The following is a 12,644-nucleotide window of genomic DNA, read 5'->3' on the forward strand; positions in this document are numbered from 1 at the left end:
GACAATGCCTCCAGTCTTCCTGAAGTTGCTGTCGCTAATTTATCTCATCCGAGATATATATAGACTCAAAGAGACAGAGAGAAATGCACCACTGCTCTGTAATTTTCTTCTTAAGTACACCTCAATCGTGAGGCAGAGAATGTAGAAAATAAAATCCGACAATCACATTGTGTGATCTTTATCTAATAAATTACATTTTTTATGCATGAAATAAGCTTTTAGTCACCAACCAACCAGCAAGGACTGTGGCCTTTCACCTTTTGGAGCATCAATGCTCCTGAGAAAGCCCAGAACTACAAGGCAGGTCAAAGACCTGAAGATATATATTTTTTGACACACAGGTGTACAAACATCAACAAGCTTAGGCAGGTAAATTTATGTTTGCTCTGCTTTAATAAGCACCAAGTACAATATCTGAAAAAGTACACATAACTTTTGTCGTTTCTTAAAGGCCAATGGATTCATACAGATTAAATCAATTCACACAGCAGCCTACATTAAATATATATTTTTCACAAAATAATATCATGCAAATTAAACACTACTCTCTGAGGTCCATTTTTATATAATAACCCAGTGGAAATTAGCAGATACGCAATATATCTGTAAAAATCTGCTCACAAGGTTATAGAGAGGTAAGCCTGTAAAACACAAAGCAGAAATGTCTTGATATTAATAAAAAAAATGCTATAAATATGACACATGGATAACGATGCAGAACATGGTTTGCATTAGTTCAGTTTACATTCTTTTAGTCAGAAGACAAAAGCGTTTAAGACAAAAGCAGATCATGTTTTATATTTTTGTGTAAAAAAAAAAAAAAAAAGTGAAAGCACAGCAGCTTTATGAAACTATAGGAATCTAAAATCAGCTGATGTCAAAACTTGGGCTTTGGATTTGTCAGTATATGAACTTATTCCATAAACATCCTGGCATGAAACCAAAATTACACTCTTTATCATTTACAACTGACAGTTTCATAAAAAGCATCAAAGCGTCCATTTTTAAAGTCTTCAGTAGTATTATTGTTTATGCTTGAAAAAACATTGGAAAGCTTTCCATACACTTAAAAAAACTTTATAAAACTCAATATATTAACAGTAATCACTGCAGCCTGTGACAGCTTTCACTTCCACGGATTTCAATCCACCCTTCAACATGTGACCAGCACTGTATCAAATGTTTTTTTTTAATTCCGTCTCCTCCATAATACAAAAGTTATTTCTACTCTTGCGCTGCTTCCAAAATCCTTGCCCCCCCCCTCCCCCCGAGTCTCTTTTTATGGCATCATAAAGTCCAACCAAGATTTTATTTTTTAATTGCTTAGAACCATTAATCGTGTCTCTCCTTCTTCCTCCGTCTGTGCGTCTAATCTCGTTCCTTCATCTTCGTCTGTGTTTATCTGCGCCACTCCGAGTCGGTACAGAGAGTCTCTGATGACCACTTCTCCAGGCTGACAAGCCTTCACAACCTGGCTGATCTGCTGGTTCACTATGTCTCTGCTGCTGAGGAAGTCTACAAGTCGGTTGTACAGGTAGTAATAAGCCGTGTTGTTGAAAATCATGGGCTTTGTGTTCACATCGTCGTCTGGTTCTTTTAAAGAGTCGTTCTCCGGTATGTCGGTCTGCTCCTTTACGTTTTCCTCTTTGTGATGCTCCTCTTTCTTTAAGTCCAGCTCTGTTAGCAGGTTGACGTACGGCTCCAGATCTCTGCAGCGGATCATGCAGTGGTGCTCCTGAGCAGGAGCGTCCGGCGCTGCTCCTGGAGGATAAGCCAGCCAGCAAGAGGGGGATTTTGTGATGGGGTGAACCAGCTGGTTCTCTGCTACCAAGGAGAGGTCAGCGGCGTACGGCTGGTCCTGCAGCTCAGGGCATGTCACGGACTGAAACAGAAACTAAAGTTTGTCTTGGCAGAAACTTACTGAAAACAGAGTCACAGAATGCTAAAAAAAAAAAAAAAAGAAAAGTTTCATTTACTGGATTTATTCACTGGATTTAGATCAAATCTGCATCTAGCTGAATCTGTGTATTTAATCAACAAATAGATGATGCTTTCTGTCTGTGTAGTCAGTGTAGAACATTGGTTAGTCTTTCTACGTCTCTTCTTTTATTTGTATTCCTGTAAATTTACCGACTTAATTGAATAAATGCCAATTGAATAAAAGTTTCTCGGTTTGTAGACTTTCTGGAGACACTTACTTCTGGCTTTTCAAAGGGGTCAGAGAAGCAGCCCTGGTTTCTGCCCCACATCTGCGTTGCCAACTCTGGATACTGCAGATCGGTGCAAAGCGCCACTTGACGAGGACAGTCGCAAACGTAAACCGGAGGCCAGTAACGGGAGGAGAGGAGCAGATCGACGTGGTCTCGAGCCGTCTCTCCTCTCACCAAGTACTTAGAGGAACACACCACCTGCAGGCGGGTTGAGCAAACAACATCTAGCGTTCGAGAACCGTAACGCACAACCAGAAATGTGAAAATCATTATGCAATGAAGCCTATTGCAATAATCAACAACTCAATTAATTGAATTGAATTAATTGAACTCTTTCTCCACTTTTAAATTGAATCAGTAGCAGATCATTTCATCAAGGTCAGAGTTTAAATGTAAAACCTGAAAAAGCCCAAAGACCGTAACGTTTTCACCGCTCTGTCTTCATGCGAGCGAGTACACAACCATGATCCAGTTAAAGAAAATGGTTCTTACAACAACCTCTTAGATGATGATGCACTAGTTTAGTTTATACACTACATACTCAGAAGAGGAGATAAAGGAAATAACCTAAAAACAATGACTGTTTTCTTGCTATTAATGCTGATTTGTACCCGTTCTGTCCATAAATCAACTGTCCACACTGGGGAAAACAGCAGATGTCCTCTAACCATAGTTTCTTTAATACAAGTGTTGCCGTTTTTTGTTCTTCTGCTCATGGTCTCAAACTTTACATTTATCTACTCTGAGTCTGGAAATACCAACTCCCAACAAGGAGCAATACTGTCTCTGACGACTCCTCAGGATGGGATTTTATTTGCATTAAAGGTGTTATTTCAAATACGGCAAATAATCTAAGAAATGTGCAACTTTTAGAAAAAGGTACCACAAAAATCAGTAATTTCAGCCCACAACAATCACAAAAAAACATAGCAAGCTCTGAATGGACTGATAGTTGGAAGGAGGAACTAACGAAGCAGTGAATGTGTCATGGGTGGATGGATATAATGCCTGTCCATACGTAGAAGATTATTCCAGACTGCTTATGGATCATGTGTATACAATGGATTGTATTGGAGGCTTAAAATGCGACACAGTTATAACGGCTGCAGTACGAATTGATTGATGTAATTTATGTCTGGGAACATGATAACATTTATGGGCTTGTTTTAATCATAGCCATTTTGAGTTTCACTTAAACTAATTTAGTGGCTGAACAGCAAAGGGGAAAAATACAACAACGATGGCAACTGAATTTATCACCTTAGCAGTAGATTGTCAGAGCCCAAATTCACTCAAGCTGACCTGCCTTATTTAGCTCATCCCAACTTCACATCCAGCATTTATTACAGAGAGGGGACTTGTAATAAAAATAAGTCAATGAAAATAGAATGAAAGTGGGTATGGGAGGGGCAGAGTACAAGTTAAACACAAAAATATGCAAAAGATGTACAGATAAGAGAACCAGTGTTTCACCTTGTGGGGGCACACCTTGGACAGCTTGCCAGCGGTGAGATGGACGGGTGGCTGTGGAGCCGTGGGAAGTCCACTGTGGACATGTGTGTACAGGTTGACCAGGGAGGCCAGAAGCTCGTTCTAGCAGTGAGACACAGAAAACATGACTTACTGCAACAAGAACATTCATTTTAAAGAATAATTAAAAAGCCAAATTACAAATGAGCATGTGAAGAGGAGATTTAGCCCAGACAGCCCAAAGATGTAGATGTTGGATGAAAGAGTTTGTTTATTTAGAGAGAGGAACTGATTGGTGCGTATTAACCGCAACGGTAAAAGTTAATAGTTTTGCTATTGTTTGAAATAATATTACTGAACTTCATCTTCTAGAGCAACTGATTTCACTGGGTATTATTTTAGGGTGTCGAAGTAAAAGCACACTGAATATAAATGCATATATTTGTAAAAGAACTGTTATTCTCCTTCCAGTTCAGAAGTAATACATTGTGTCAGTCTATCAGATAAAATCCCTAAAAAAAAACTTTGAAATTTGTGGCAGTTAGGAAGGAAAATATGAAACAGTTCAAAGGGTGTAAACTGTTTTGTTCGAAGGCTACAGTAAACCCTGGCAAAAGGCTCTCTGGTCTTTGTTGTGGCTCATTTGTTCCTTTCCCAGACAAACACACACCTTCGTGGAGCCAGCGGTGAGGCCCACTCCACAGCTATCCAGTATGGCTCTCAACTCATCCTCGCTGTGATCTTCGACCTTGTCAAGTCTGAGCTGACCGTCATGGATGAGACGAACCAAAACTGATGGATCTCCTGAAAACATCAGAAAATGATCTGATAGCCAGCAAACCAACCCACTGAAAGAAAGATCCCATAAGCAGAAACACTGTTTTTATCTATAAATAAAGCAAATAGCTATTGCGATATTAACACATTTGTTTATTTCTGAAGTCTGAGGGTGTTATAAGTGCAAGCAACATGATTCGGCAGGTGTGCGTACCTGCAGGTTGTTGTATTTGTGGCATGAGCTTGTCTTTCTCTGTGTTGATGACAGTGGGGCTCCTCATCAAAGGCGGCGCGAAAGGAGCAATGATGGAAGCATCCACCCGCGTGATGGGGATGTCTGAGGGGAAAGCCGCTTGCTCGATTGCTTCCCCCTCCATGGTCAGCCAGAAGTCGTCCACATGAACTTCATCTGAGACYGAACWCTCCGGCCATGTGAACTGCAGGATAAAAAGGCGCATGACCTTCCCAAATCGGCTGAAAAATTATAAGTACATGTTACCGATTACATTGACAGTCTGTCACCTCCACATTCTTCAGCTCCAGTGCGTCGTTTCTGTGTCTTTGCGCAATCTCAACTTTCGGGGCAACACCACAAATGCCACAGATCATGTCGTTGTAATCCCGCACCGTCAGACACTCAAAGGCCCAGTAGCCGCTCAGGAAAAGCTCCTGAACTTGAGATGATTCTTCTGGAGTAAGACTATGGACTAATGTAAGAGTAAACACATCAAAAGGCTGATCAAAATAAATAAATAAATCTACTGTTGAATAAATGCATGTAGAGGTAAACTGGACTTTACTTGGATGATTTTGGATTTGGTCAAACACAGACTGAGCGGCGAGTGGTGGTGTCTGGCCCAGTTTGATGTTGGCTCTGATCTTCAGAAATAAGTCAAGACTTACAAGGAGTCGATTTCCAACATTGAACAAACCTGAACAAACCAGAAAACAAATTATTAGCCAGAAATGATTGACTTTTCTAACACAGAATAAGTGTTAGAATATTCACAGGAACAGGAACCCAACAGGGTATGTTGGGTTCCTGGAAGGACGCAGCATGCGGCTCGTTCTCCATGGATGCCATGAAATAGGGAGCGAAAAAAGCTAAATATGCCAAGATACAGATAGAGAGACCTTCAGCTAATACAATATCCATTTAATCATGTGAGTTGAGGGCGACTCTGCCAGGCGAAATAAAAGCTCCTCTCAGGTTGTCCTGTTGGCCGGGATCCTCAGATAATGATTGAGTTTTAAAGGAATCTACTTAAGATGTTTCTTAGAAACAGTAATTAAAAAAAGGAGACAGCTAGAGCCAGATTTCAGAGAAAAAATATTTAAAAATAACTAAACACAGAAACATCTGTTGCTTAGACATGAAACATTTTATTTTCTGTCAAACAATATGAAGCGGCAGTGTCGTTTATTATCCACTGATCTGCTTCTAAAACTAAAAAAAGAAGCTGAAATAGAAACAGGTAAATGGAGATGCAAAGTCCTTTATTATGTAATAATAACCAGACTATTAAACATGATAAAGATTTTGGTAACACACTCACTCTGAATGAACCTCAGAGAAAAAAAAAGGTAGAAAGGCCAATTATACTACTGGTATCCAATAAATTTGTGAAACAGATTATGTTGTGCTGTAGCGCCCTCTTGAGGCCAATTGTTAAAACAGTGTGAATAAGAAACATCCACAACTGGTCCGGAGTTTAAGCCAGGGTGGCCCTATTCCAACAGGCGATTACACAAAAAGTACATTTTAAAACAGTTTTTCCTTGAAATTAAAACAAATAATGCTCAGAATTATACAAATCTGCTTAACTGCAACAGCTGAGCGTGTGTGGTTACCTGGATGCAGATCTGCAAAGCTGTGCAGGGCCAAACATCGAAGATTGGGACACACTTTGAGCTGCAGAGACGCCGTCTGCATCAGTGTCTCTGTGAGCAACCAGCAGTCCTCCTGCCCGGCAACAGTGCTGCAAGGTCCAATCATAACCACGCACACAAGTTTACATTAAATCTCAGAAATCAAAACGAGGCAAGGTTGCAAAAATGATTAGGCAAAACGAGGGAAAGCTTGTCATGCATGGCCTTACCCCCGCCCTCCTTTCAACAGACGGTAGCTGCACAGGCCGCAGTGTGTAGCTGCCGATTCATAAAACTGAGGCCACCCCGTCTCCAACAGCGTCTCAGTCTCAGCATCACTTCCCTCACCATTCTTAACCAGGACTATTTTAACGCTGTTCAGCTCCTGGATGAGGCTCATTGTTTCCTGCAGCTCTGTGTCGCTCTCAGGAATCTGCAGGGTGCTGCGGATCAGCTGCAGAGTGCTCTGGCGCTGGACGTCCCTCTGAGCAGGACTCAGGTCCTGATGGGGATCCAGCAAAGTCTCAGACTGAGGAAGGAAACAGAAAGTTAGTGAGAGGATTTCACACACACAGCAGTTGGCGTCAACAAACCGGGTTTGCATGTAAATAATTTATTATGCGTGTTGTGAAATTGGCTGATTAGCACTTGACTAAACCTGATTGTTGATCAGTTACTCATAGACATCACTCTTCGGTGTGGAGGTTGTTATTGAGGGAAAGTAGAGCCAACACCCATAGCATCAACATGTGATGAACAATAAATAAGACAATAACTAAGTCATAAAAAATGTAAAATGTGTGAAAAACCAAAGAGAAAAAAATCAGTTATCCATCTTAGGTGTACTGAAGCAGCCATCACTGAGCCGTCGCAGTTCTGAGCTCGATTTCAACTAAGTGCGCCATCTACACTTTAAAAATAATACGGACGTTGCGTTTCCTTTACCTTTGGAGGTTTGGTATTCTTTCTGGTCAGCTCGTTGCCACATTTCGGGCACACAGCAGGTTTGTGACGGTTCTTATACATGTAGTCGCAGGCCGGGTTCTTACAGCGGCCCCTGCCTCGTGCTGTGGATAGCCCCAAATCCTGAAACGACACGCAAAAAAAAAAAAAAAATTGTCACACAAAGAAAAGAAAACCACAGAGAAACTAATTTTCCATGAAAAGCACGGGGTTTACTTACAAAACAGGAAACCGTGTGTCTGAAAGGCACTAGGGACAAAACATTCACACCTGTGTCAGGAGTGGAAGTCGCATGTTTACTCCTGTCTGCTGAGACGGAGGAATCCTGCAGAAGGGGACGCGGTGAATGAAGAAACTTGACCTCACCACTGTCGCTCTGTGTTTTCAGTATTGACGTGTGTGTTTTCACCTGGATGGTTGTTGTCATTGGGGCGGTCTGGCCAAGCTGCTTTAAAGTGCTGGGTTTAAGACCCGACAGAATCTCTTGAGGCACTGTGGCTACAAGCACAACCAAGTCAGATGAACACCTAGCACATGTAGAAATTACATTTCTTCTTCGTGCATGTCAAACATGTCGTGAACACATCCACATCACAAAGTGGGGAAATTACATTAAAAGTACCTGCTGCTGAATGGCTGCTTTTAGAGACGCCTTGAGGTTTTTCTTTCTCGGATGCGACAGTCAAGATCTGAATCACAGCGCTGCCTGTGAATCAACCCAAACACAAGCAAATATGCTGACCCGGGTAATAACAGCTTATTACCTGAAGTGTATGCCGCGGGATGTTTGTCCTGCGTTACCTGGGTTACAGACGGCAGGAAGGATGGGTCTCACAGGTCTCTTCTGAACAACAGTGCAGCTCTTCGCTGGTTTCTGATGCGTGCTCTTAGTATTCGCTTTTATTTGTTTACTTTAAAAGAGAAAAATAAAGAGTGCAGTCAGATAATCATTTTAAAAAACATGAAATGTCCAGTGGATTACATTGATTAAATTATTTTAAGATAAAAAAAAAAAGACCAATAGCTTTTTTCACTAAATTCCTTTAAATAACCAGAAATATGTAGATATTCAAGTTCAAATGAAACAACAATTTTTCTAAAGATTTTGAACAACTTACAATAAAGATGTTTGAAGGTTCAATATTTATTTGAAATGTCTAATCCTAGGGTCAGCTTGTTTATATGTAATATGTAACATGACTATCGATATGTAACTTGATCCAGGACACAGTTTTGTGTCACTTTATATCAGTTTCGGGGACAGTAGAAATTCCTGAGATCACTTATTACAACTATTATTTTGTAAGTCTAATTTTATAACTAAAACAGCTACATTAAAAATCACAAAGATATCAAACCGCGGAAAAGTAAAATGACCAACACCTTGATAAGACGCTTGACTATGACGTTTACCATATTTGAGGCAGAGGTGTGGTGCTGCTGCCCTCTGGTGGTGCTGCAGCTGACAGTGCAGGCTGTTTTCTGATGCTCCGATGAGCTTGTCCCTCCTTGTTAGCGCCACCAGACGTTGTTCCACTGGTGTCTGCAGAAACATGCAGTGCAGCCTGACAGCTTTCGTCACTCTTGTTGTCAGTTGTTAGCTTGGAAGCACCGGCTTTATCTTGTGTCCTTTTAGCCTAGAAGAAACACAAACACAGTCAAAACCTTCAGAGTCAACCGAGTCAGAGCTGTAAAGAATACTTTATATCAAATATCGCCTGAACCTTTACAGCAGGTATCCATTTTCCTCCCAAGTGGCTCCCACACTCGGGACAGGTAGGTGGCTTGTGTCGAGTGACGTAAACGAAAGAGCAACCAGGATTTAGACACCTCCCCCGACCTCTCCTTGTGTATGTCTTTACAGACTGCAGTAAAGAATAAATAACTCACTTTTTTTTCAAAATTTATTTTAGAATAAATTCAGCAAAAAACTAAATAATATGTGTTTTTACCATTTTATAAGAAGGTTTGGGAATCTGGTCTGATTTGGCCCCTACAGATATCATCATGACTGGCTGCAGGGAACTAATGCCCGCTAAAGGCTGAGGCTCCAGTTGATTCTTGAAAGAAGGACAATTGGGAGAAACACTTACTGAAAATAAACTGCTTAGCTGAAACATTTTATTTCTGTTTTAACGTTTAAATTCCCGTCATAAATCATTCACGAAAAGATCTCACCTGGGAGGGCACAATGGTCACCATCTGCGTAGCTTCTCGTTGCATCATTTGCACTGCTACTCCACTGGCTTTTGTGTTCAGTGAGACATCATTCAGCATCTCATCAACAGAACCCTGCGAGCCTTGGACGTCTGTGGAGGTCAGGGTTTTGGATGAAGACCATGGTGAAGGTCTTTGGGGAGAAGACACCACCGTTTCCTCTGCTGTATCACTGGGAACAGTGGGGGGCTCTGAAATCTCCACCTCTGCGGCCAAGTCAACAGGCACTACCTTGGACTTAGGGACCCTGAGGGCGACCGAGCACAAGCTTCCTTCAGCTGAAAAATCAATCGATTCAATGCACACTTCTGACTGAGAGCCTACAGCTTGATAGTTAGGGGAGGCGCTGTTGGGCACCAGGAAGCAGTTGGCTCTGGGGAGGATTTTGCGGAAGCCCGGCAGGTGTTTACTGGAGCTTTGAGATGTCTGAGGAAAAAAATTAAAATCACAAGTAAGGAAGTTGTTAAAGACTTCTGAAAGCACATCAGAGAAAAAAATCAGTTTAGTCTCATACATTCAGCTGGTAGCAAACTTGCTATATATATATATATATATATATATATATATATATAAATATATACCCATGCGTTGCATGCGCTGCATGCCCACTTTTTGCGCCACTGTATGTATGTCTATAAATTTTCAGTCCTGAAAGTTCCACAAGATTAAATTAGTTTGTAAACCATTCATTTGTTAATATGTCTGACTTACTGTGTCTATCCCCTCCTTTTCTAACTTGGCTCTCTCCAGATAGTAGCTCTTCTCAGCTACACTCAGTCTCCTCCAGCTCTCACTGATTCGTTTGTTGACTTCAGACTGAGGCAGATTCGGTGTTCCGAGTTGCATAACCTGGTGAACGTCGAAGTAGTACAGCAGGTAGGCAGATCTGGGACAAATGATAAATAAAATGAATTACTCCAGGTTCATAAAAAGACACGTCAAGTTATCCACATTACATTACCGGGGCTTCTTGGGTTTTTCATGGCTGTTTTCATCAGCTTTGCCCCTCTTCTTTTTGGGGGACGTCATCTCCACTTGGCTGTACACATCTTCAACTTCTTCAGTTACTTTCACAACCTCTAACACCTCCACATTGTCCATGTCTTCCATGGATCAAGGACACTGCTAATAAAACGCATGGATTTAGTTTACCAAATCTTCAAACAGATGCTTTATTTGCAGGATAATTGTGCAACTTTACCTCCCTCTACCGACAATTACAATTACACTGGAATAATGAAACTACAGCTTAATTGCTTAAACATCCAGAATGCATTTTGATCTGTTTATGCAATGTTATATAGTGCATTTGCCATGCACTTGCTTGCAAAAAGGAAAGAAATGATGCAGAACAAATAAGCTCAGACTCATAATTGCGACGAAACACTGAACATAGCTCTGCAGAAAAAAAGTATAGCCAACTTAACTACACTGAAAAAACGTGCATGTGAAACTCACTGGTTTAATGGCGTGTGTTCATACTGCCTGCACGCCTAGTCAACTATCCAATGAAATGCCGTCTTGTTGAAGCCTTACCTACTATCTTCCGACCTTTAAGAAACTGCTCCAAGCATCTACTGGGAGAAGCCTGTCATTGCATAAATGTTGAGGAACACCTCAATGTTCATTTTTATGCTTTAGCAAAGATTTACCACGTATAAATGACTGCAAAAGCTAAATACGACTAGCTCACAAAACGATTGGCGAGAAGAAACATGGCGATTTGTTGCGATGGGCTTTGTCCAATCAGATTTCGCGATAGATATGCCCGGTCCAATCACGTAAGACGTTTTTAACACGTGAAAATGACTCTTGCGTCCCGAATATCGTTGTCATTGCAATCACATGGAGGCGCTGTTTCCAAAGACTGACTCAGTCGTAATTTCGATTTTGCTAACAGAGCCTGCTTTTGTCTGTTCCTCTATTTTACCAATCTCCTGTGCAGTAGGTGGCGCTAATGCAACTTCTGCGTCTTTTCAAGATGAAGTAGACTGACCGAAAAAATGGCGGATGACAAGGTGAGTGAGATGTGTGTGGCTTCTAATTTATAAATAATAATAATTTGCTGCTCATGACAGCAATAGTTAAGAGAAGCACAAAAATATGGTATCCCACAGAAAATGTTAGTTCTGTGTTATAATCACTTGGGAGGTTCTCGGAGAGAGGAAAGAAAGGAGCCGACCCTGTGAACATGCAAGAAACTTCAGAGAAACTTACTATGTATGTGATGATGAACCGGCAAACTGCCGCTAGTGGACTTTTACTGTACATCACGGTCTGTTAAAATTACATACGTATTGTGGATTATGGTTTGTGTATGTTTCTTTCTTTCTTTTTTTTCTTTTTTTTATATATTTCACATGAGCTGTGTTTATTTCAGGATCCTCTGAGACAGTTAAAGGATCTAACTCGGCTTAAAAATCAGCTGGAGGCGATTCAGAAGAGAGTGGAGACCGAGGTATCGGCAGAATTTCCCCAGGTGAGCTCATATAGGTGCCCCGTGATCAAATAGGCACGTGGCACTGAACCAGGACATTTTCGTCCAGTTTTACATATTATTCTGTAAGATATATTTCTGAAACTATCAGTACCTCAAAAGAATATATATTTCTAAATCAACAGCGTCACAAACAGGTTGGAGATTCGTGATTGATTTCCGATCTCTAGTTTTGTTCCGATTTACACTGATCTCAACTGTTTTTGATTTATTGTTGGTTGAGAAAAACAATTAAACGTGTGTAAAGTATTGCCATAGCTTGCCAGTTATTTATACTCGGTTGATAAGTGATAGGTGTGAGAGCAGTTTCTGCAAAACAAAGTTTTACAGGGACTGTTTTCCATTTGTAGAAAATACAACTTGCCTTGAAATGGTACTTTATGTACTTTTAAATCATCTCCTTGAAACTCAAAATAGCTTTATTTGTACAGTTTAAACGTTGATGCTTTCTTTTCCTTACCATCAGCTTCGACATCAAAGACTATTGTTTATGATTTAGTTCTGTGCATGCACAACTTTAACATAGTTTAGATTTTTAAAGTTCAGACTGTCCTGATGTCCTAGTGCATCTCTAATAGTCAGGTAGTGTCGCAAAATTTGTCATAGTAGCACTACAGCTGTCACGTATTCACCACCTGGTA

At 40.8% G+C, this 12,644-nt stretch overlaps 1 protein-coding gene across 5 annotated transcripts; it reads right to left on the bottom strand.

Moving 5' to 3' along the window:
• Positions 1-374: 374 nt before the first annotated feature.
• hmgxb3 (HMG box domain containing 3) lies at positions 375-11,241 on the bottom strand. Of its 5 annotated transcripts, XM_008420163.2 has the most exons (21): positions 11,043-11,241; positions 10,468-10,631; positions 10,218-10,392; positions 9,468-9,932; positions 9,242-9,349; positions 9,014-9,154; positions 8,703-8,926; positions 8,091-8,200; positions 7,912-7,995; positions 7,699-7,787; positions 7,510-7,614; positions 7,272-7,412; positions 6,557-6,855; positions 6,309-6,436; positions 5,258-5,389; positions 4,980-5,164; positions 4,672-4,894; positions 4,351-4,484; positions 3,684-3,803; positions 2,199-2,408; positions 375-1,882 (listed from the first exon to the last, which is right to left on the bottom strand). In XM_008420163.2, exons 2-21 carry the CDS (start codon positions 10,614-10,616, stop codon positions 1,316-1,318), a joined length of 3,789 nt encoding a protein of 1,262 aa, XP_008418385.1. In that variant the 5' UTR covers positions 10,617-10,631; positions 11,043-11,241; the 3' UTR covers positions 375-1,315. The 5 variants fall into 5 exon arrangements, with proteins under 5 accessions (XP_008418385.1, XP_017162731.1, XP_017162729.1 ...); XM_017307242.1 differs by having other exon boundaries at positions 7,510-7,787; positions 10,468-10,628; XM_017307240.1 differs by having other exon boundaries at positions 7,510-7,787.
• Positions 11,242-12,644: the final 1,403 nt, after the last annotated feature.

Source organism: Poecilia reticulata, linkage group LG10 (genome assembly GCF_000633615.1).
Source record: "Poecilia reticulata strain Guanapo linkage group LG10, Guppy_female_1.0+MT, whole genome shotgun sequence".
Taxonomy (NCBI): Eukaryota; Metazoa; Chordata; class Actinopteri; order Cyprinodontiformes; family Poeciliidae; genus Poecilia; species Poecilia reticulata.